Here is a 25,824-nt window from a genome sequence, read left to right as displayed (position 1 = left end):
AGCAGTGCCAGGACCAGCAACTTTAGTTCCTTGTATTTTTCCTAATGGCAGAAAAAAAACAGCTGCTTCAATCCCAAGGATCACGCCTGAGCTCAGGGCAGGAGGGTGGGAGGGGAAGGAATTGGCACTAGCCATGACTGTATAATTTATCATAAAAACAAAACCTTTCTCACTTACATGTTTGTGGGTACAAAACTATTTTATATGACCGCCCTTCATGGGCAGAAGACAGAAGCAGAAGGGAGTTGAGGATGGTTGATGGACCAGCCTTGGACCAAAGATGTAGAATTCACAAGCTGTGTAGGAAATTTTCACATCTGTTTTAATGTCTTCTTTGAGTGGAAGGCTGTGGTTATCTGCATAATCCCTAAGGTATTTATTCTTGTCCTGTTTTCTAGAATATGTTCCCAGATAATAAGAGAAGGCTGTGATTCCATTAATGGAGTTAGGAATCACTGGTTGCAAGTAACACCAGCTAGTGGATACTGAGAAAATAGATGGATTTCGGTCACTTGTCCAACAAATATTTATTAAGCACTTATATTCCAGATACTCTTGTAGGTTGTGGCCATATATCAGTGAACAAAACTTTTGTTTTGTTTTTGTTTCTGTATTTTGAGAGAGGGTCTTGCTATGTAGTTTAGGCCGGGCTTGAACTCACTATGTAGCCCAGGTTTGCCTGGAACTCACCATCCTCCTGCCTTCACCTCCTGAGAGCTTGAATTACCTGCATAGGCCACCACAACCAGCAGTGATCAAAACTTTTTTTTAAAAGAGTAAGGAAAAAGAAGAAGAAATCTCACAGAACCCAAAGGCAGGAGTGCAGCAGGGCCTCGGGAGGGATAGAAACTGAAGGTAGAGGAGCTCCCTGAAATCCAACCAGCCCCTCTGAGCACGTCCCATTCACTGCTTTCTCGCTGGGCACCATGGAAGGATGGGTCAGCCCACAGAGCCTGACTTGTCCTGTTCTATTCCAGCGAGCAGCTCACCCTGAAGCAGTCTCCAGTCCCAACTCCAAGCACATAGGCAAGAGAGTTTGAATCCACTGAGGCCAGGGACAGTCTACTCTTCGCGTGAGGAGTGGAGTTACAGGGTCACCTGAGTGGAGCAGAAGCCTGGCATAGGAAGGTGTCTACCTTACAAAGCTTTCTGTCCCTGCTGTCTACTGTGCAGCTGTCAGTGCCTCTGTAGCCGCTCAGCCCACCACCCCGGAGGTGTGCAGGTTCCCTCCCCCTGGAAGAGCACATTTGTTCAGCTCTGTAAAAATTGCCACTGTCAAGGCTGTTTTGAATGTTTCCAGATCATATGTCTTTTCCCCACGAACTCCTGCCTGCCAGATAATGGCAGAAGTGAGGCTCCCTTCTCATTATAAACCGAGCCCTCAGAAGCCAGCACCCCTGTTAATCAATTCATTTCCAAAGTACACACTGTAACTTGGGTCAAGATATTCTTTCATAACCCACTTAAATTGTAAGTCCGTGAGATATAGCTGTTGTTGATTTTCGTTTTTAACCTTTTCTTTGTTTTGAACCAGTGGGTGTTTTTCCATTCAGGGATAAACTGAATTGCTGACCCGCTGCTCTTCTGTTTCTCCGCAGGCTGTGGAGTCCCCTCCACAGGGAGGAGGATGGGCCGGCTGGGGGTCCTGGGGCAAATCTTTGCTCTCATCTGCATCTGCCACCGTGGGTAAGCATGAGCTGTTACGACGGAAAAAGGTCAAAAGCCTGATAGGATATGACATTCTGATTGTACCTGATAGTGGTAGAGTTCAACATTAGCCCATCAGCAAACCATTTTTAGTGTTTACTCTTCTAAGTGCTTCATGTGTATTAATGGATTTGTTCCTCTAAATAACCCTGTAAGGAGGTACTCTTGTTTTCTGCATTTTACAGCCAGTAAGCCAAATCATAAAGATACTAAGACCTTGTCCAAAGTCAAGAATGTGTACATGGAAAATAATAATAAGAGGATAACAATTGTTAATATACCATGTATAACGATCTCATAAGAATGACTGAGTTGTTACTCAGAGTACAGGTCATAAAAAAAGATTGTCTCTTACAAAGAAGAAACAAACAAAAGGACAAAACTTTCTTTACAATGGAAAAAAGAACTAAAAAAATTAGACCTCCCAAAATAAAAGACTCAGTCAAAAAATGGGCAACTGAAAAGAATAGACAACTCTCAGAAAAAGAAGTAGAAATAAACATGTTGAAAAATGTTGAACAAAGACATGTTGAAAAATGTTGAACATCACTGGCCACTAGAGAAATGCAAATTAAAACTATATTGAGTTATCATCTTACCCCAAAAAGAATGACCATCCTCAAAAAAATCGAATAATAACAAACCTGGCAGGATGTGGGAATAAGGAACTCTTCTACATTGTTGGTGGGAGTGTAAACTAGTGCAATGACTTTGAACCACTGTATTTTATTGCCTTTTAACATGTAAGAGTTGAACTTATAATACAACCTTAGCTTTGGAACTATATCCCAGTTGAGTATTTTTAAATGTAAAACTTAATTACTTCTTAAACAATTTTGAGGTATCTTGATAAAAATCATTTCATCAACCATACATTAAAATACAAGTAGAACAGAATATGCAAGTAGGAGGCATATGTATGATAAATATCCCAAAGCTAATAGAGCTATGGTAATTGAGCACTGACCTGAACTTGGAGCTTCCTGGCTACCAGTACATTATTTATTTATCACTGAATGATCAAATTTAGTTTATCTAAACAAATCTATTTTCTGGTCTTAAAAATTTAAAGAAACTTCCTGTATTTGTCTTAATCAAAGAGAAAGGATAATGGCCAGTATCTTCATCAGTGCAGGTTTATCAAGGTAACTCTTCCTGTTATCTTTTTTTCTTTCCATTTTTCTTTGTTTTCTCTTTCTTCCGTACTAGGGCTGAACCCAGGGCCTCACTCATGCTAGGCAAGCACCCCACCACTGAGCTGTGTTCCCAGTTCTCCTGTCATGTCCACTCTTCATGAAAACCAAAGGTTCAGTATCAAAACGTCTAACATAATTTAGCAAAGACATTTCATGTTGAAGCAGAAGGTTAGGAGGAAGACCGGGAAGCCACAGGTGACATGGCTTTCGGATCTCCTACCTTAGGTATTCTCAAGGTACAACATGGCTGTGGGGATCTTGTGATGGGCCATGAATTGGCCAGTTCATGGTTTCTCCTAAAACCAAGAGGACAAGAAGGCATTGAGGTCTTCTGCCTCACCCCAGTGGACCATAGTCCCAAGGGTTTCAGGACCAGAGCTCTAACTTGCTAGACTTAGACTGCCGAGAAGAATGGATAAGTTGTGTTCCCCTAATTGCATCACTCTCCAGTCTCAATTTTCTCAGGAGGGATCTAGCAGGAAGCACACAGGGCAAAATAAACGTTGCTTCTCTGGTGAGAGCCTGGAAAACAGATTTTCTCTATTGCTAACTGAAGGGGCCAGGTGTGTCTTGGATGCCACATATGCAGGTGACAAAATGAACCGGATCAAAGTGAAAAGAGCATCTTTTGTTTTCTGAGAAGGACTCACAAGAGTAAGGACTAGCACCTGAGGATCTCTTCCTTCCTTGGAAAAATGTTTGAGCTTTTAATGTCCTTCAAAATGGGAGTGAGCTGGGGACATAGCTCAGCGGCACAAGCACCTGCCTGGCAAGTGCAAGGTTCTGAGTTCGATTCCTGGTACCAAAAAAAAAAAAAAAAAATAGGAATGATTTGCTTTTAGAACCAAAAACTAAAATAAAGAATCTTTAAAATTAGAGTCATTCAAGATAAATAATATGCTCACCAAAATTACGCAGCTCTCTTCATGGTTTTTTGTCCTAAAGTAGAAAACGTTCTGGATGGTCCCAGTTACAATGATATCCCAAACCACTGTTTTTTAATGAGTTTGGTGCTTCAGGAGCCTCTGTTAGAGATGGAAGATTTACTTTCTCACACAGTTTTAAATGTAAGTTTCCCCCACAGCAGGTGGATAAATCATCTGCCCTGTGGGTGGCAGTTAGAGGTGCTTTCTGTACCCACAGAAAGGTGCACCCGCCTGCCATGGCTCTGGACCTAGCTGGTCACACCACTACTTCTCATCACTGACTCTGGGCTTCGCTGAACCTTTATAAGATTTTCCATCTGAAGGCTGTTGAATTTCCTACCCAGCATCTGTTATAAGGTGCAGCCTTGGTTCAGATGCTCTGCGTTCCAAGGCCCCTCGGTTTTGTTCCCCGGTTCAGACACACCTGAGAGATGATGTTGATTTTACTGCATGAAAAGCAGGATGTGATTTATAGCAAGTCCTGCTCTATACTGGCAGGCATGTTGGGCTTGATCTGAGGTCACTGACTTAATTTGCAGCCTGGGCTTGTGTTTGATTTTGCTCCTGAAGTTTCCCTGTGTCTGAAGCACTGTAAAATTGATTAAGTACTGAGTCTTGGGACAACCACTTAAAAACGCTGGCTGTGTGTAGTACTTGATCCAAAAAAGGGTGAAGGTCCACTGCTCAAGGGGCAGCAGGATCATCGCGCCATGTGCACTGTTGCCACATTCCTGCTTGTGAATGGTGAAGACCAAGTTTCTCTGCGATTTCATGACATTTGCACATCACCCCATAAAATATCAGAATGAAATTCAGTTACCTTCGTATTAGCTTGTATTGCTGTTAAGAAATCACCACAAATGCGGAGGCTTCAAACAACAAACATTTATTACTTTACAGTTTCCCTGGGCCAAGGGTTCAGGTATGGGCAGCTGCTCCCTGTCTGGGCTGAAGTCCAGGTGTCACCAGCCGTGTGCTCATCTAACATTCGCCATGGCCTGAGGCAGCGTGCCAGCTCGGCCATGGCAGACTGGGTGGTACATCTGGCAGTGGCGCACACAGAGGGTGAAGCCAAGTGCTCAACTTAGCTGCCACCTCTGCTTTAAAGGAGGCATCTTTAGGGTTATTCAGATTCTTGGCAGAACTCAATTCCTTTACAGGACTCAGGTCCACGTATGCTTGCTGGGCATTGGCCATGAGTCACTCTCAGTTGGTAGAGGCTGCCCTAGGTCCTTCTGCAAAGCCAGGAGGATAAACTCTCCCATGCTTCAAATCTCTACCTTTAGCCGGGTGTGGTGACCCACATCCGTAATCCCAGCACTTGGGAGGCAGACGCAGGAGGACTGCTGTGAGTTCAAGGCCCGCCTGTGCTACATAATGAATTCAAGGCTAACCTGAACTATATACTGAGACCCTATCTCAAACAAAACAAAACAAAACAAAATCTCTACCTTTAGGTAGAGGTCATGCCTGTGTTAAAGCTCACCTGATTAGTTCAGGCCCACCAAGGACATCTCTGTGGTTAACTCAATAGTTAGAGAACCATAATTACATCTAAAAAAAAATCCCTTTGGCTCTGCCAGAAAAGGTGACCTTCACAGGAGTGAAAGCCCATCATATCCACAGTCCTGCACACACCCAGAGGAGAAGGGACTCTATAGAGTACATGCATCTGGAGATAAGACAATGGATACCATCTCTCTGTACAGCCTACCACACTTTCTCTTCTGCTGGACTCACACCCAACAGTCCAAGCAACTCCACCTTTTTTTACATTAGATTTTATTGGTATATTTTAGATATACATGATGATCACATACATCATAGGGAATCTATACCTGTACATAATATAACTTGTTCTCCACCCTATTCCCCACCCTCCCTTCAACCCCTCCTGAAACTCCACCCTTTATATAGCTCTGGTGACATGCTGGACTTTGAAAGGGCGTGAACCTTAGTGTTTTTCTCTTCTTGGCACCCACTGTGGCAAAGGGCATGTGAGGAATTCATAGGATTTTTGAGATATACACATTCTCAGAATCTCTTTGGACAAACCTTGGAAAGGCAGGCACTAAAACTGTTCATCACCACTGGGCAGTGGATGCAATGGAAACGTAACAATACCATAGCTAAGTTACTCCTGAAACGTGTCGTGGAGACTTCTGGTCGAAATGTGCCGTGACTGTACATAGCCATAGCAGCCAGAATAAGAGCTGTGTGTATTTAAAACTGGTGAAGAAACTGTGTGGACCCGAAGCGTGAACTGCTTGTGAACCAAGATTGCCTTCATGGGTTTCCAGGGTGGATACAGGCGGCTGTGGTGGGGAGTGTGACAAAAAGGTAGTAAGGAATTATGGGGGTTGGAGTGGGGCTCAGCCATCTGTGAATGGAGGCTTTCAATAGTTACAGGTTCCTTCCTGGACTGTGGTCTTCATTGAGTGGCTACCTTGGGATTGGAAGAGGCAAGTGACACACAACTTTTATTCCACACAGACATGACATCAATCCCAGGGCTTTGCAGCATTAGCAGTTTGTTATCATAGGGCAAAGAAACTTATTGGAAAACAGAGCACTCACAGCAGTAGACAAGCTCCGGAAGGTGTATAAGTTGCCTGTGGAAAGTAAAGAAAGAGAATAACCACCTGTTCAGTTGCAATTGATTTCCACTCTGTAGCCTCATGTTACCCCCAGGGTAATTCCAGTTGGAGACAGGAGAGCAAAGCATGTAGCCCTTAACAAAACACGATGCTAGAAGCCCAAACTTCTTGCTATTGGTGACAAAGTCAGTCACAAGAGTAGGAACTGTGTAGAGGTGGCAGGAGAGTAATTGGAGAACAGGAGCCTTTGGAAGACAGTGCTCTTTTGGAACAAGCACTGTACCCTGAGACCCGAGACCTGGTCCTGAGTACTACCAGTTTGTCATCACAAGAGACTGTCACTGCTTAGCTGCATCATGCACTTAACCTCTCTGGATGCAGGGTTTGCTGTTGGTGTTTGGAAAAGTACGGGTAGGGAAACTTGAGAATTCTGAGGCCTGTTCCAACTTACGGAATGTAAGTCCATTCTCAGTGGCTGCATATAGAAATAGATATTTGTAACCACTGTGCCAACTGGAAAAATACAGGAAACTGATTGGCATTTCCCTATGCTGTACTTTTGTATCTTGTCTTTTGCCTCGTTACTTTGGCTCTAAGGTTAAGGAAAAATAAAAAGGGACGTGCCCAAAGCATATATTACATCAAACATTTCTCAGCCAACAATTCTTCTCAGGCCAGGGATACAGCTCAGCAGCACAGCACTTGCCTGGTACGTGCAAGGCCTTGAGTTTGATTCCCAGTACATAAAAAAAAATTCTCAGGACGGCCTTACCTCTGGCGTTTGGTTCATCCACAGCCGTACTGTCATCACACATCCCAAGAGTCGATCTGCCACCCATGCCTTTGGACAAGTTTATAAAGTACAATAAAAATCTTTATTATTCCAGGCAGAAACTAGAGTGGGAAATGTCAAAAATATAGAAAAACAGAAAGGAAATTTTTGAGGATAATTTCACACTGATGTTGTGACAAGCAGTTATGATTTCCCACAAGCATCTTATAAACCTAAGTTATTCTGAAAACTTATTGCTATGCCTAGAGTGATAGACAAGTAATCAAAATGTTTATTGGCAGTGCTGGAACAGATACAGGGATCCCAAAGCAAAGCCTTAGAACAGGTAGAATAGAGCAGTTTATTCCTAGATATAACTGAAGGCCTAAGTGTTTATTTGAAATTCTAGTTTTGACAGTTTTATGAGTCTGACCCCCTCAAGCAAGAGTACCTGAGGTTGGCTGCTGGTGTGTGTGGGATGTGTCTGATCGTATATTTACTTTTTTAAAATCACCATTACTTCTCTTTCCCATCTTGTCCCAAGTTGCACCTGTTTTTCCTTCTGAACATTTTAATGAGGCCCTTCTACCAGCTCTGTCAAAAATAATGACAGTGTTTATTACCGAGGATGGCAAGCTTGTCAAAACAGTCCCACGGTGAGGACTCTTCACTGTGTAAATCTCTCTCAGTGGTACATGGATTCGTTTCAGAAGGTGACATTGCTGATGATGTGAAAATTCTCGAGGATTGTTGAGAATTGGTGGTGCCAGTGCCTGGAGTTTGTCCACACCCCTTTACATCTGATAAATAAAGCACAGGGGTTCATGGATTTCAGTTGCACTGCTAGGCAAATGTTATCAGTTCTGTAACACTTCCTGTCAACTTTGAACGTGAAGGCACATGGCATGCAATTACAGAGTGGATAAAGCCATCACTGCGAGAGGAAAAACTTTTCCAAAGGGAGGCTTGGCTGGCTGTTCTCTTCGCTGCAGTGTAATTCACGTTAGTTGAATGTGGCAGCATCAACCATGTATTTTTCTAAACAACTGCTCTTCACAATCTTAAATTCATTGATAGCGTCTAAAATGTAGTCAAGATTTTCTTAGTTGCTCCATTTCTAAAACTTGCCCAAAGAGGAGTTGTATATCGGTACAAACTTTTAGAAGAGCAATAATCACTATGTATAAAGCTTTAAATGTTCTAGCCCAGCAGTCACATTGTTTTGCTTTTGTAAAAGTTCATTAATATATATCCATACAGGTGTTCAATAGAAGCCTATTGTAAGCATCTGACATAAAGCAGTCAGCAAATGAGACCAAGACCCGGCCCCAGTAGGGCTTCGTGCTAGTGGAAGAAGATAAACACTAAACAGTACATGCAGTGAATAGGAAAATTATGTGGAGTGTCAAAAGGTGGTTAACTATAAAATACACAAAGTACAACAGGAAAAGAAGGGTCAGAACTGCAGTTTAGTTTTAAAGAGGGTGGTGAGGGGTATTTTAACTAAGACCTGGAGAAGATGAGAGAATTCACCACATATGAGAAACTAGAAGCAGCCAAAGTATCTATCCATAAAGAACTTTTAAAATATAGTCTATCTGTTCAGTGGAGTGCTATGCAACCAGTAAAAAGAATTAATAGATCGTAGTTGTAGGTTTGATTTCCAGAGCAGAGACTGAGGTAGAGGTTACGGGCTGGAGTTTCACTGTGATGTACTCTCAGGAACAAGCGTGGCAAGAGAGCAGTGGACTGGGAAGCAGAACTGGACCAAGGGAGAAGCACCCTCCATGGCAGAGAATTCAGCCTGTTCCATAGGAAGCTTGGGGTTTGGGGTGACTCTTCAGTGATGTCTCCATTGGTGCACAGGACAGGGCTTTTGTGTCACCAACTGCCCCCATTGACCAGTCATCACAGCATGGTCTGGGAACCCAACTGCCTGGGCCAAGGGCAGTTCCAGGGAGGCACTTTATAGAGAGCTGTCAATAGACAATGCTCTCAGCATTGGGAAGATGAGCACTGCGATCCCAGACCCCTTGTAACATCCCAGCGTACAAGCCCATCTGCCTGCGCTGAGATTTCCACTGTGTATGACCAGGTCCGGAGCATTTGTATGTAGGTGTATGTTTTTTTTTTCGTAAAGGAGATCACAGGAAATAAATTCCTTTTTATTTTTATAAGGAAGGGATTGAAGGGGAGAGAGATCTGCTTAAAGTCTTTTAAAAGCTGTAAGTGGGGCTGGGGATTTAGCTCAGCGGCAAAAGCGCCTGCCTGGCAAGCGCAAGGTCGTGAGTTCGGTTCCTGGTACCGGAGAAAAACCAGAAAAACCAACTAAAAGCTGTAAGCATTCCTCATTTGAAGGTCCCTCCTATATCACAGGAAATATATTAAAGTGAGTCCACACTCCTTTATTAAATATTATTTATATATCTATATGAGTCAGTTCTGAGTGACAGTTGGCCAGTTGTCTTAATATTACATTTTGTATACATTGATGTAAATATTAATTTAAAACTTGCAGTTTTCTTTCTTGTTTTTTAAAGCCAACAATTTTTTACAGGTCTTAATTATTTCTGTGGTCCCTTGTAAGCTCATAGACCCTATTTCCTATTATGTCTCTAGAAGCTGTCTAGGCAGAAAGTCTGGCCCACTTTTTGTTGTTTGGATTTCTATAAGGTTTGTATTTATAAATATTATAAATGTGTTTATTTTAAAAATAAGCACATGACAAGGTGTTCATTCTCACTAATCATCAGAGAATAGCAAATCAGACCCACCATGAGATGCCACCTCCCACCAGGACTGTTATTTAAAAAAAAAACAAAAATAAGTGTTGGTGAGGATGTTGGTAATTGGAACCCACATGTGCTGCTGGTGAGAATGTAAAATGTTGTATCCATTGTAGAAAACAGTGTGGGAGTTCCTTGAAAACTTAAAAATAGAATAACTCTATAACCCTGCAGTTCCACTCGTAGATGTACAACCCCAAAATTGCAAGTAATATCTTCAACAGGTGTTTGCTACACCCATGTTCATAGCACCACTATTCACAATAGCTGAAACATGGAAGCAACTCCAACACCCACCAACAGATGAATGTATACACAAAATGTGGTGTTGAATATTGATAAACCTTAAAAGGAAGGAAATTCTGGCTGGCATATGCTAAATATGGATGAACCTTGAAGACATTATGGTAAGTAAAATAAACCAGTCACAAAAAGACAAATACTGTATGAGGTACGAGCAGAACCTAACAGTATTTGTGTGTCTGTGATTCTGGATGGACCTCACACAGTCAGAAAGACACAAAGTAGAATGGCGGTTGCCGGGGGCTGGTAGGAGGAGGGAATGGGGAATTATTAATGGGCATAGACTTTCAATTTTACAAGATGCAATGGAATTCCGAAGATGGATGGTGATAGCCATCAGACTTTATGAATGTATTTGGAACCACTGAACTGTATGCTCAAGAACAGTTAAGGTGGTACAATTGTTGCTTTGTACATTTTACCACAAAAAAGTGGGAGAAGAATCCAAACAGATATGTCAGGGAAATGATATTATGGGGGGGGGGGTTGTTTGCTTGTTTAAATAGCCACTTTAAAAAAAATAAAGATCCATTTAAATATCCACTTTTTAAAAAAGAAAAGTAAATCTTGTCTTAAAAATAAAGCAATCTGAAAGGCAGAACTCTCCTAATGCGTTAGCTGATACCCTTCTTGGGAGTCCATTAGCAAATGAGCCCAGTAGGAAATACCCGTGGAGCAATCCAGCCATCTAAGTTGCTCTGAAGAACTGTTTTCGCTCCCTGCTTACCTCTGGGTTAGAGAAGCTCCTATCACCAGCAGATTCTTTCCTCTTTCCCTTCAAAGGTCTCTGATCTTGGTAGAGTTCACAAGATGAGAGCTTAGTGAAGAAATAGTGCCTTTTCCAAATAGAAACTGAACTGATGCATAAGATCACACTACACAGCCAGCACAACACGGGTGATCCTGAGACATCAAGCTGTGTCCTCCAAGGCAGGCTTGGGAGGGGCAGGGCCAGCATAAGGTTTCACAGTAGGTGACCTTCACCTTTCTCTATGGCCAAGGTAAGGAAAGTTGAACTCATTTTAGAATAAAACAATGTTTTAAAAACAAGGACACCCTGACCAAGGATCTGATTTCTAAGACATTATGGAAACAAGACTTTAATGACATATAAAACTTTCTCAGTATAACATGGTGATTGTACGTGAGAACTGAGCCAGAATCCTGACTCTGTCACCTACTGGTTGTAGGACCTTTAGTAGGACCCACCTCAATGGGTCTCAGTTTTCCCAGTTGTGGGATGGGTATAAATAATAATATCCCTTACTTCATAAGGTTCAGAACATTAAATAAGATAATCTACACTGAAAATATTTAGTGCATTTTCTGGGACATAGTAAGTACTCAATAAGTCTGTAGCTAAGGTTTCACTTGTGAACCTCTGGAGAGCAGATGTTAACCTTTCAGAAAAGGTGCAGCCACGCAGACTCAGAGAGGTTACCTGGCTCACCAACACTACATAGCTAGTGAACACTGTAACCGGAATTCCTCCACAAGACTCAAGACTCCTAAGTTTAAGTCATTTTCCATTAGAGTACAGGCGACAAATGAAACACCAGCCAATCATTTAACATTTGTTTTAAAATGCTATAGTCTCACAGTCTTTATACAACATTCTTATTGCACTTCTGTGCAGTACTCATGTTTCACTGCAATAAGAAAAAGAGAGGATATTCCATTTTTAGTGCATGAAATTAAGAGTTTCATTTTCTGAGGAGGCTTAACGTTTGTGAACGTGAAGAAGCTTCATGAACTATTCCCAAGAGTATTACTCATATTTATTCTTTTTCTCCTACTAGTAGGGTCCGGTCAGTTTCCCTGGAAATGAATCACTTCCTGTCAAAAATTAGCATGACTCTATATTACAATTTCCTTGTTCTGGGCACTAGATGTCACACTCAGTAAAGTTTTAGAAGTTACTCCTCAGAGTAGGGTGTGGCATTAGCATCCAAACCTTAGCTCTGATAAAGCTTAACAATATTTCTACTAGAAGGCAATAAAGATGTACCTTTACTAACAAAAGCATTTTAAAAAATAAGTCTTAATTGACAAATAGAGTTGTAGTAGCAGCCTATTTTCATGTCTGTTAAATAGACGCACTTTCCTTACATGCACATAAAAGTAGTATTCCCTTTTGTGAACACAGTGATTGTTCTGGGAGCAGCTTATGCACAGATGCTCGTGACCACTTGTGTTCTGAGATGGTGAGAAGCTGCTCCTCCTGCAGAGAAACCCTCCTCCCCTATAGGACAACAACACCCGCAGTTGCCAGGGGTGGAGAAGGTGAAAGAGGAGATAATGACAGCGAGGTTAATTAAACTCTGACATGGTCTCGAGGAGGGAGCTGCAGTCACCTTGCTGATGGCTTAAGCAGATGGTGCCTCCCCGGCTTCTCAGACTCATTTATTCCTTGGTCGTGGCTCTCAGGAATCTCCATGAGAATCGTGGGTTGAGATTTGGACGTACATTCTCCCTTCTGAAAATACACGTGCTTTCTTAAAATGTTAAGGAATGTGAATTCAGTATGTACATGCATGAGATGATCGTGTCCTATAACTTAAATGTGTGGCTGAAACTTCAGTAAGTTTTCACAAAAATGCTTGGAATTCATTGGAAGCCAGAGAGAATTCATTCATGTCTTAGGTTTAGCCATTTACTTTTTCCAAAGGACTCAGCCACGAGTTTGAACTGCGTCTAATGACCTGCATATGAGTATAAACATATTTATACTTGTAATTAAAGTTGTAAATAATGCTTCTTAAGTTTCACAGGTTTCTAGGAAATGTATGGTGATAGGTAATTTTCACTGGATATAATTAGTAGCAGTGCTTTGTTTGTATTAAGATTTCTCTAATAAGTAAGGTTACCATTGAAATATTACCCTGAATTGGATTCATCCATATCTTTATCTTATTTAGGACATAGGCAACTGGTCAGTTCAAGCTCATTCTGATTCTATGTGACTTTATTAAACCCCTGGGTCCTGCTGTGACCTGGGACTTGCCCCCCACATATTATCATTGCTGCGGCCTTGTGCTTAGCAACCTGAGGCCCCTGGAGAAATCCCGTTTTGTGCCTGTGTGTGAGGTGAGGTGAGGAGCACCGTTTTGCAGCCTGCCACACTGTGTCCCTTTCAGAGGTCACACAGCCGCTGTGACCAGGCGGAGGCTGTTCATTCCTCCATCAGTGGGGTTGAGACTCAGAAAGGGTCCGGCCCATCTGGGGACCTGGTGGGGGGAGATCTCCAGAACAAAATACACGACAATTGCTCTTTCAAGTCAAGCACTGGATTTCGTTCAGTGTGAGTGGAAAGGTCCACTCTGCATTCACCCACAGGTGTGGGATCCTCACTGTGCTGGGCTCGGGGCACACAGGTATTGCCCTGCGTGGATGAAGTAAAACCTGCTCCCTCAGCCTGACTCGGACCATTACTGCCCCAAGACAATTGTTAGCTGTTGGTGGCCTTTCAGGTTTTCACTAACTTGCCTTTCCATGTGGAAATGTGAGCTCAGACCCTTTGGACTGAGTGACATGTAGAAGCAGCACATTGGGCCCAGCTGATTTCAGTTCAGCCAGCATTAATTGAGAATGTACAATGTGCTAGGCCTTCAAGGAGCCCAAAACAGAGACTATTCCGCTATAAGGCGCTAAGAGAGTCAAGAGGGTAAGACAAGCACACTGTTCCAAGATGCTGTCCTGAGTTGGGACGCTGGGTTAAGAGGCAGACACTGTGAGACACAAAAGAGAACAATAAAACATCTGGAAACTCTATATATGAGGTAAATAAGATGCAAAAGGTACAATAGATATAGTGAAAGGGAAAGAAACTGCTCAAAAGGAAGGAACAGCTGGGATGGGGAAAGGAGAAAAGAAGGAATACATACATATATATATATATACATACACAAACACACAAGATAGCTAAGGTAATTGTACTATTAATTTCTCTTAGTTCATTGAGAGGAAGCATTAGTGTTTATATTGTTTGATCCATTTTGCATGCCTATATCTGGTAATCTGAGCAACTACTTTGAAGATAGTAATATGCAATAAAATAACCAGTGTTAATTTGCTACCATCTTGTTTTGAAATTCTGTAACATTTTCATTTTTTTAAAAATTCTCTTTAAAATAATAAAAAAAAAAAAAACCACTGGGTGTCTTTTTAAATGTATTACAGTGAAAGACACATTGCCATTAATTCTTCCCAAAATACTCCCTCTCACTTGGAACACACTCATCCCATCATTCTTGGCCATGTGTCTTTTACCGTAATAAGCCTTTTATATTTAAGCATTCACCTTGTCTTCCTATTACCTCTGTATTTATCTTATTTGCTCCTCACAGAAACCCAAGGAGAAAATATTCATGGAGAGACAAGGTAACTTCTCGGGTCCACTCAGCCACCCAAAGTCTCTGTTTTAACTACTTTCATTCAGTCAAAATCAAGATGAACATTTACAACATCAAGTAGCCTTGTAAGATTAGCCAGAGAATTTGCAGGATGTGGATCTTTATCTTTTCTTCTTTGTTGTTGTAATAATCTATCCAGGGCCTTGGCGGGGCTAGGCAAGCACTGTACCACGGAGCTCCACCCACGTCCGGCCCAGGCTTTCTAATGTATATGAACCCTGTATGGGTTTCTGACAGGTCATGGATTGACAGCAGTCAAGGAAAAGGCCGGGGCCACCCTACGGATTCACAGTGGAAATTCCGGATCTTCCGAAGGGGCCCAACCTGATGCTGAAAACGGAGTCCCTGAAAGTGAGTGCGGCGTTGACCGTGGGCGTTCTTGGCGTCGTTGCCCTGTGTGCACATTTAGTTGGTTCCTAAATTCACATCAGCGACATGAACTCTAACAGGATCTTTTTTCACACTGCAGATGCGGCTACAGATCAAGCCCCGGCAGGAAGCACCCCCACCTCTCCTCCGCCAGGCTCTGGCTCTCGGGGCATGCTCTCCGCCCTCACCAATGTGGTTCAGAACACTGTGAGTCGGAAGCTGCTTCCTGTTTTCCCTTGTGTCTCCCTCCTTTTGATGTCTCTGTTTGCCAGTGACCTAGATACATCAGAGGAAAGACGGCCTTGCTCACAACTTCGGATTAGGGTTTTGTTACACTTTCTGCGGCAGAGTAGGTATAACCTTGGATCCAAAATAACAAGGGCAACATGAAATAGTTTGTGTTGAAAAGAAAGGGGCTGTTTAGAAAGTACATTTTTCAACCTGATTTAACACTGTCCTTTCCAACTGCTACAAGGACAGTTTCTGTTTGGGGGAGACAATACTCTCTGGAAGAGCTGGGACAGCTGTTTTTTCTGGATGATTTATCTGGATGGTTTATCTGTCTAACCCTCAGTTAAAAAAATAAATTAAACCGTTCAAATAAAAAAAGACCAGTAAAGAGTCAGGGGTAACAGCCCAATATGTTTCTGAAGCATTTCCAGATAACTAAGGCCCACATTCCTTCCCCATTCCTGTGTTCCAGTTCTCCCTCTCTGCCTGGAATCATGCTGAAATTAACCCCTCAGGTCCCGGATTCTTTTTTTGTTATTTATTTTAATTTAAATTGAGTTTCTTTGTTTTGTGGCGCTGGAGATCAAACTCAGGGGCTTGCACGCAGGTGCTAGGCAAGTGTTCTGCAGCTTAGCCACATTACCAGCGAGGTTTATTTTCTTTAACTGATAAATATCTGCCTCCTTCCCCGCCATACTGGGGACCGAACCCAGGGCCTTTGCACTGACCTACATCCCCAATCTTTTCTTTATTTTTTTTTTAATTTTGTATTTTGAGATAAGGTCCTTACATCACTAAATTGCCAACTGTGGGCTTGAACGTGTAACTGACCTGCTTTAGCCTTCCAGAATGCTGGGATTGCATGAATGCATAACCACACCCAGCTGTGCATTTTTAAATCTGTTTCATAGCATGATTATTGATTGGCTCACACATCTGAGAAGATGTCTAAATGTCCAAGATGGAAATAATCGATCAAATATATTAAATCAGTACAGTTGAATGTTGCTATTTAAATGGTAATTATGAAGATTAGAAAATGTATGCAAATAATAAAATAAAAATAAAATATATAATTTTCATATAAGTTGGGGAATAATACAGAATAGTGCATATTGTAATTACAGTGACACAGTTGAGGCCTATGTATAGAGGTGGTTTCAAAGAAATGTATCCAGTTCCATGCCCTTAAACAGATTATATAACTCTTAGTTGTTTTAGTTTTTTTAAAAAAAAGCAGCGCTTGACAATGGGATTTTCAGAGTGATAACTGTGTAACAGAACATGGAAATCAACCTGTCTTATTCCATTAATATATTAATTATTGGTGGCTCTTGGACATTTCTAAAAACATATAAGAGCCATCTAAAATATCCTGAGGGTCCCATACTCCATGGTTCTAGATTAAAGAATTTCCTAAATTGGCAGGAATGTTTGACATTTTGTTAAACTAATCCAAATAATTCTGTTACTTAGGTTAAACTTTTTAAAAACACAAACAGCAATTGGGTCTCTGTTAATTTTATATTTTACATACAATCTGCATCATCTGCACAGACCCAATAAAATTATTTCCTAATGTGCTTCAGATTTCCTAAGCATCACTTTTTAATAACACTGCATACCCCGCAAATTATATAGCATATGATTTTCCAGGGAGAAGAAAATAGGATTAAATGGATGATAAATCTGATGAGAAAAAAATTGACTTTATATTGATTTTAATATTTGAAGATAGTGCCAGTTACCTGGGAGTTGCTGACTACTGCAAAACGGCAAGTTGTAGAAAAACTAATCGCATGCAATTCTCTCATCTGCAGGGCAAAAGCGTCCTAACCGGAGGCCTTGATGCTTTGGAATTCATCGGCAAGAAAACCATGAATGTCCTTGCAGAAAGTGACCCTGGGTTTAAGCGGACTAAGACTCTCATGGAGAGAACCGTTTCCTTGTCCCAGGTTGGATTATATACTTCTACATTTTTCTTCTTTCAGTCAAGAAAGCAAATAGATTTTTATTTCACTTTTTAATCGGTCACTTAAAGTACATGTTCAAATTCAAATGGCATAAAAAGAGTAGAAAGTGAAAATTGAGTTTCTGACACACCCATTTCCCCAGCTTCTTCATTCCTCAAGGGAGACAGCCACTATTAAGAATCTCTTACATGTGCTGGCAGTTCTCATACAACTAAATATAAGTGCAACTGTGCATAAACATGCTTATGTACATGAATGTACAGATATTATCTTAGTTACTTTGCTCATTGCTGAGAAAATACCTGACAAACTTAAAGAAGGAGAGGTTGACTTAGCACACAGTTTGTAGAGGTTTTAGTCCATAATCAGCTGAGTCCAAGCCAGGGTGCCATGGCAGAGCAATATTGCAGAGGAGAAACAGTTCATGGCAGGCAGAAGGTAGCAAAGCAATAAGGAGTGACCACAGCTCTTTCTATCCCTTATATCTTATCCAGACTACTTAGGGAGAGTAGCGCTCACACCCTTAATCCTAGTGCCCTTGATCCTAGCACTGCACCATGAGTCAGTTCCAGCATCACACACTCCAGATCCAGACACCTCTGAAAAAGCTCCACCTATGACTGCATGAGGCTTTGAGAGGACGTCTAAACACAAGCAATGACAGATATCATAGTATTTCAACCAAATGATAACATACTCATCACATTGTTTTGCATTTTGCTTCATTCATTTAATAATTGCTTGAGGATTATCTTATTTATGCCGTTGTATGTATTCCAGCTCTACCACTTATTAATTGCATGGCCTTCAGTGGGTTTCTTAGACTAGAACCTGATTCAAACACTTATATGTGTATACATTTATTCAGAAGGATATATACGTTTTATTTCAGTTAAGACAGTGATGATGTAAAAGAAAATGGGACTGAGTCTACAAACAGGGTAACCATGGCTTTTTGCCTGTAAGATGAAGAATTGGGCCGGGTTAGTTTTCTAGGTTATCATAATTTTTATGCTGCCTTGACAATTTGTAATCACACCTGCATTCGGCCTGCTGTGGAAAGGTACACTGCTCAGAGAAGTGTGTCACTAAGGAACCTCAGGAGTACCCTGGAGCGTTTGCTCACATCGGAGCCATTGTGGCGGGCGTGGCACAGGACACCCTGGAGCACACCGAGCAGCTCAGTGGGTCACCACAGTGCTCCTGACTGTACAGGAACATCACTGACTTTGCCTCTTCCCAGGCAGTAAATTTTTATTCATTCTTCATTTACTCACTCATTTCACAAATGCATTTTAGTGTCGATACTGTGCCAAGCACCGTTTCTCAGTTGCCAAAATGAATAATGATCTGTATGTTTCAGGAGCTTTTCTTCTGGGGGAGACAAACAGATAATAAAACTTAACTGGTATTTTAGAAGATGATGAGTGCTGCAGAGGAGGAAGAAGGTGGGAGGCAGGAACGAGGTAAACAGTGACTGTGCCGGTGAGGGGACAAAAGAGACATGATGGGACACTCAGGGAGACAATGACACTGAGCAAAGACATGAAGGAGAAGACAGCGCTGACTGTGCAGACGCCTGGCTGAAACACATTCCAGGCAGAGGGAGAAGCTCAAGCAAAGGCCGTGAGTCAGGAGCTTCTGGTAGAAACAAGGAATCTGCAAGGCTATCACAGGATGTGAAAGCAGCGTTGAGGGTGGGGCCAGGTTGGTGATGGGCACAGGACACGGCAGATCGTGGAGGGCGTTTGTGAAGGACCTCGAGTGCTACAGAAGAGGTCAACTGTTGCAGCATTTGCAGAAGAGGAATGACCAGAACTCACTTATGCTTTAAAAAGATCACTGTAATTATTGTGTTGAAAATAGACTGTGGAGAAGGGGAGATGAGGGCAGTGAGACCATTAGAGGACCATTAGAGGATGTGTCACCCTAGTTCCAGAAACAGATGTCAAGATGGGCTGAAATACGCAAGGATGCTACTAGGGAAGGCCCCTGTGTGCAAGAAAGCGAGCAGGGACTCAGGAAGACTGGGAGAACCATTAGACCAAGATGCGGGTCTTACCCCAGTGAAGGAAGAGAAGGAGAAGAGAGGCGGGAGTGTCCAGGTGACATGCCGCCTAAGGAAGGCTGGGCAAGGCCGTGGTACGGTCCTTCACGCAAAGTCTGCTGACGACAGTGAGGGCACCTCAGTTTACCACAACATACAGATTTTACAAAGAGCTAGGAGAGGGGAGTTCCCAGGTCCCTAACACAAAGAAACAAAACATATTTGAGGTGATAGTTATGCTAGTGACCCTGATTTGATCTCTATACTTCCACACATGTATCAACATATTACGTTGTGCCTGGTAAATCTGTACAACTATTATATATTCTTTTTTTTTTTTTTTTTTTTTCAAAAGAATCTGCTGGTGATGGAGCTCCCAGGCTCCCAGGAACAGGTCAGCCTCGTTGCCCAGGTGCTGAGTGGCTTGCAGAGAAGTGCCTGGGAAGCCAAGGGCTGGATTTCCAAGCCCAGCAGCTGGAACCCTTGATCCTTATACTCTCTGGAGAAGGAGGTCCATACACAGGGCTCACTCACACACACCGTGCAAGGAGCAATTGGTGTAACCAAGACAATAGATGCAGGCGCTCAGAACAGTATGGAGGCTGTGTAGGTGGTGATGAATGATCCTGGGTATCATTTTAAAAGAGATCCCTATTTTCTGATGGAGTAAGTGTGGGCTGTGAGATAAAAGGTGTGTCAGGGATGGCTACAGGGTCTTTGGAGCAACTGGAAGGGTGAAGTTGCCATCACCCAAGATAGGGAAATCTGCAGTATTTTTCCTTTACACACTACAGAAACTGTGTTAGTCCACTTTCTGACACTGTGACAAAATACCTGAGATAAACAACTTAAAAGGAGGAAAGGAGATCACAAGTTGAGCCCACCCTGGGCAAGACCCTATCTCAAATACAGAAAATAAAAAAGGATTGGGGATATAGCTCAGTGCAAAGGCCCTAGTACTGCTAAATAAATAAATAGGGGAAAGGTTTACATTGGCTTATGGTTTCAGAGGTTTCCATCCACAGGTAGCTGGTTCCATTGCTTTGGGCAGTGCCTCATTGCAAGGGCCACATGCTGTGAATGCTGGTCACCTCATGCAGCCAAGAAGCAGAGAGAGAGAGAAAGGGCCTTGGGTCCCAATATCTCCTTCAAGGCCACGCCCTAGTGACCTCACTGCCTCCTACTGGGCCCCGCCTCCTAAAGTTCCACCACTTCCAGTAGCACCACAGGTTGGGGACCAAACCTTTAACTCATGAGCCTTTGGAGGACACTACAGCTCCAAAGTATAGCAGAAACATATGACTATAGAAACCTGAAATGTTCATACATGCACTATCTGAATTTGTGACATAATCTATCCCAGCACTGCAGGGAATGTGTTCTAAGTAACATAGGGACTGCATGGCTCCTGGATTCCACTGATTTAAACCTCCATGACTTCCCTGTGGGAGGAATTTTTCCATGCAAGAATTCCTCCCTACTATTTAAGTCCATCTCCATTTGTTTTCCAGAGGGAAAACAGAACCAGCATCTTCTGGTTCCTCTCCCCACTTTTTGAGTGAATCCTAATCACTCTGGAGTGATGTTTCCTCTTTACTTTCCATTTCATCTCTTCTTTCCTCTGTCCCACAGTACAAATTTAGAGATGCAAGTTGGTGTAGAAAGGAAGCAATCCCAGAGTTATTTTGCTTTTTTATGTTCCCACTAGCAAACCCTGAGATCAGTGTAGGTAGTTGAGTTTTATTGCAAGTGTTAAAACTTCCCAAAGATGGTTTCACTAGGTTGTTTGGAAACTAAAATTCAGAGCTATACTAATTTAGTCCTAAAGATAGACAAGAGAGAGAAATCTTCCTGCAGCACAGTGGGTTTTTGGCTAACAACCTCAAAAACCCAAAAGGAGGCTGATTGTTTTCTTGGCACATGATAAACACCAGGCTCTATTCTTGAATGATCTTCCCTGTGTCCTTGTGGTGTTGGCCAGAGTATTTACAGGGCTCACCACAGGTATTAAAGGATGCTATAAACTTAATGCCCCAGTAAACTTACTGAGAAATCAAGATACTTAGACTCAAAGAAGGCAAGCACAGAAAATTAGGACTGCGTGAGAGACTTGTGTTCACTTTGTTGTCTTTATTTAAACGGCAAAATAATAACTGGAGAAACACTAATGTGAACAGGAATTAAGTTCAGCCATGCTTCTGGAGACCTGTCTGAGCATCTGTTAGCTTATTTCTATTCAGTATGTGGTGATAAATGCATTATGAGTTTTTATTCTTTTCTCTTTTTTTGTCAAAAGAGGAAAGATTTATTGTGGCTCACAGTTTGTAGAGATGTCAGTCCATAATTGGCTGGCTCCAAGGCAGGGTGGCATGGCCAAGGGGCATCACAGAGGAGAAAGAGTTCATGGTGGTTAAAAGACAGAAAAAGCAAGCCAAAGTTATTCTTTTGATTGAACAAAAGTTTTAAGATAATGCAACAGAAAAGCAGACCAGCTTATTTCTGCTTGGCAGTCTGCCTAGATGTAGAATTTGCATTTAATCCTGTCACAAGAGATTAGACTTCCCAAGTGTTATGGTTTGTGTCTAGATGTCACCCCAAAGCCTCATGCAGTCATAGGTAGGGCTTTTTCAGAGGTGGCTGGATCTAGAGTGTGTGATTGATTCATGGTGCAATGCTAGGATTAAGGGTGGGTGATTACTAAATTGGTCCACTGATTGGTTTGGCACTGCCCTAATCCTGGTAGCCTGGATACAATATAAGGGACAGAAAGAGGCTTGTTTTGTCCCTTGCTTGCTTTGCTACCTTCCACCCACCATGAACTGTTTCTCCTCTGCAATGCCTGCCTGCCAAGCCCCCTTGGCTTGGAGTCAACTGATTAAGGACTAAAACCTCTGTAAACTGTGAGCTAAATGAACCTTTCCCCCTTTCACTTTGGACGTTGGGTATTTTGTCTCAGCAAAGGGACAAAGTAACTAAAATACCAAGATTGGGCTGGGGATTTAGCTCAGCGGCAAAAGCGCCTGCCTGGCAAGCGCAAGGTCGTGAGTTCGGTTCCTGGTACCAGAGAAAAACCAAAAAAAAAAAAAAAAAATACCAAGATTGCTTAAAACTTGCTCATTATAGAAAATGTGGACACCTTAGAAAATAAGAAAATTGATCATGTGTGGGAAACACTTGAGTGGAAACCATGATGAAGCTTTTGGTATGCTTCTTTCCAATCTCTTATTCCTGGACATAGAAGCTTTGCTTATATTTGTTTTCCACATAATGAAAGGACAAAATTCAAAATGGAATATTATGTAAAAAGTATCGATGATATCAATCAAAAAATAACGTTTTGGAAACTCTAAAGTGGCCCAAAGCTATCTTCCCCAGTTACAAACTCAGCCCTCTGCAGCCCTTCTCCCCGCACCTCACACAGGAGCAGAGCTCTACACATACATCTGGTACACAACACTGTGTGTTTCTGCAGATGTTAAGGGAAGCCAAGGAGAAGGAGAAGCAGAGACTGGCACAGCAGCTCACAGTGGAGAGAACTCCGCACTACGGGATGCTGTTTGATGAATACCAAGGTTTGTCCCACCTGGAAGCCCTGGAAATTCTGTCCAACGAAAGTGAAAGCAAGGTACATCTTCACTGCTATTTGCAGGAGTGTTCTTACTGGTATGTTTTCTTAAATCTGAAAGAAACAGGGAAAAGTAGTGAAAATACTGACTTTTTAGAGCCTCCTTATTCTTGGGCTAAATAAATACAGTGCAGCCCAATGAGCCTGCAAAGTCATGTAATTAATTTCCTGTCTGTTCTGTGCCAAGCTTGTGTTCTGTCAAACCCCCAGGAGGGCCAAGCACATGTTCAAGACACCACCCCTGCTCCTTGTGGTGTAAATAGCTGTTCTAAACGTGGCCGCTTGATTCTGCGCCCTCTCCTTGCCTTTGCTGACGTCGTACCCAGACCAGAGATCTCATACAGCCCACGTCTCCATGCCACCCAGTGAAAACAAAGTCCCTGGTGTTTCTTTAGATTGTGGGGTTTTGATGCATTTTGTTTTATGAGTTGTAATTGTTATTTATTTGGCCATCTTGTTAGGATATCTAGGTCACACAGGACGGTTATCCACTGAGAATTCAAGTTCTATGTGGGATGGTCCCTGTGCAGACACCTGGGAAAGCCAGCCTCTTTGATGACCTGCAGAGTCACACTCCCACTCTGTGGCCCCAGGAAAACAAAACACTATTAGCAGAAGTCAGCCGTGTTTGGTGATTTTTTTTTCCCCTGAGACAGGGTCTCATTAAGTTGCTAAACAGCTTAGGCTGAGCTAACCTTGCAATCTTCCTGCTTCAGCCTTCCAGTCTATTGGAATTATAGGCATGTACCACCACATCTGTCAGATGATTTGGATGGGTGAGAGTGAGACAGAGTCTCCTTATAAGTAATAGTTCAGGCTGCCCTTAAACTCACTGTACAGATCAGGCTGGCCTCAAACTTGTGGCAATCCTCCTGCCTCAGCCCTCTTCTCCAGTGCTGGGATTACAGGCGTGCACAACCTCACTTAGCTCAGGTGATTTTGTTAGAAGGATATACAGCAGTGCGCACACACATGCTGTTATGGTTTGTGTCTGGATGTTCCCCCAAAGCCTCGTGCAGTCATGGGTTCTAGAGTTTCTGATTGATCCATGGTCCAGTGCTGGAATGATGGGTGTGAGTACTACACCTGCCCAGGGGTGGGTAGTTTGCATATCATGTAAGGGAGGGAAGAGTCTGCTTGCTGCCACTCCTCCCCTTTTTGCTCTTGTTGCTTTTGCTGTTTTACCACCTCCATGAACTGTTGCCCTCTGCCATGTGCCACTCTACCTTGGAGCCAGCCGAGTATGGACTGAAACCTCCACAAACTGTGAGCTAAATAAACCTTTTCTCCCTTTAATTCTGGGTGCCAGGTATGTTGTCTTAGCAATGAGAGAAAAGTAACCAAGACACATGCATATGCGTCTGTGTCTTTCTGTCTTTATTTAGCACATGGCATTTACATAGTCACTATTCTAAATACTATAAAGTTGTTACCTTGTTCACTTGTATGTATAACTGTCTGTTGAGGCTGTCAGGCTGGCTGTCCTCTGAGGTGTTCCAGGGGAGGTCACCAGGGAGTACAGTACTCTCAGGACTCTTTCCACAAGGGCCATGGGCCATCCCGGTGACATTCACAGGGAGAGGCAGGTCCTCAGACAGGAAACTGAACTTAGAAGTGAGCCTCAGATTGGAAAAGTGATTTTTTAATGCTCTGTAAACCTTGCCCTCTTACATTTGGATTTGAGGGGAAACTGAGTCATACCTGCTTAATCTTGGAAGGACCACCTTGGCCACATAACAGACAGCCAAAAGCCAAAAGGATAGGGATACCCTCCCCACTCCAGGTTATTAGGCTCCAAGATATTGTCTGTGTTTATTTCCTTTTTGGCCATCCATGAGCTTCAGTGAAAGTTGTCTAGTTAAAACTGTTCAAGGATAATTTTTTACAAGGGAGGCAGAGGCAGTAGGATCACAAGATCAAGACTGGTCTGGGCAACTTAGCTTGGGCATCTCAAAATAAAACATAAAAAGGGCTGGGGATGTTACTCAGTGGTAAAGTACCCCTGGCTTTAATTCCCAATACTGGGGGATAAAAAGGCAAAATCATAACTGATGCTTATATAAATGAACCTGTATTATAAGAGTTACTTAGCTGAATTCAACAAAGAAACTAGGAAGATGTCATCATCTGTTCAAAGGAAAAGCCAAAGAACCATAAATTTACACGGCATCCAGGAGTGTTGAAATGAGTGTGCAGACAGACACACACCCAAGTTCGCCGTCTCGGGGAGGCTGTCTGTCCGCAGCAGAGTCAGTCACATGTCTACAGAGCAGAGTGATTGCGCTTTGCCATCAGCTATCCACAATTTACACAGTGTAAAACCACTCCCAGAGATTCACAATCCAATGTTCTGGTAAAATTTGCTCTCAATATGCCATTTTCCATGGAAGAACAAATACTTTCTTGCCAGAACTGAGTAATTATATCACTCTATAACTGTATGATTTTTGGACCTCTCTTACTTCAATTTCCTTATCTCTGAAATAGAAATAATAATCATAAGACCTACCTCATACGATTATTTTAAAAATTAAGGGATATAATCCATTTGAAGCTAGTAGAAGCGTTCAGTAAATGTTAGCTGCCGTTTTATACACATGTGTGTATGCATACATAGATTTAGATGACTTTTGTTTTTTGGTACGGGGGAATAGATCCAGGACCCTTGCACTAAGCTATATCAGCAACCCTTTTTCATTCTTTTTTCTTTTTTAAGTTTTTTATTTCAAGACAAGATCTCACTGAGTTGCCCAGGCTGGGCTCAACATTGAAATTCTCCTCCCTTAGCCTACCAGAAAACTGGGATTACAGGCATGTGCCACCACAATTGGTGACATTTTTCATATGCGTTCTTATGTTGATTTTTTTTTTTTTTTTTTT

The 25,824-nt window shown here is 42.3% G+C and overlaps 1 protein-coding gene and 1 long non-coding RNA gene across 3 annotated transcripts in view; one reads left to right on the top strand and one right to left on the bottom strand.

Moving 5' to 3' along the window:
• Fam114a1 (family with sequence similarity 114, member A1) overlaps positions 1-25,824 on the top strand; it is a gene marked incomplete at its 5' end in the record, with an annotated part of 83,913 nt that overhangs the window by 19,494 nt on the left and 38,595 nt on the right. For both annotated transcript variants that reach the window (XM_005391992.2, XM_013518060.1), the window contains 5 exon segments: positions 1,599-1,686; positions 14,937-15,050; positions 15,169-15,275; positions 17,120-17,254; positions 22,792-22,944. In XM_005391992.2, coding sequence (XP_005392049.1) covers positions 1,599-1,686; positions 14,937-15,050; positions 15,169-15,275; positions 17,120-17,254; positions 22,792-22,944 — 597 coding nt within the window.
• Positions 22,919-25,824, bottom strand: part of LOC106149338 — a 24,771-nt gene continuing 21,865 nt past the window's right edge. The window contains exon 3 of the long non-coding RNA XR_001235463.1: positions 22,919-22,998. This is a non-coding gene — a long non-coding RNA (uncharacterized LOC106149338). The remainder of the gene's footprint in view (positions 22,999-25,824) is intronic.

The sequence above is a fragment of the Chinchilla lanigera genome, unplaced genomic scaffold, assembly GCF_000276665.1.
Source record: "Chinchilla lanigera isolate Chin_1 unplaced genomic scaffold, ChiLan1.0 scaffold00042, whole genome shotgun sequence".
NCBI classification, from domain to species: Eukaryota; Metazoa; Chordata; class Mammalia; order Rodentia; family Chinchillidae; genus Chinchilla; species Chinchilla lanigera.
Note: the sequence above shows the minus strand (reverse complement) of the source record. Positions and strands in the feature narration are given on the sequence as shown.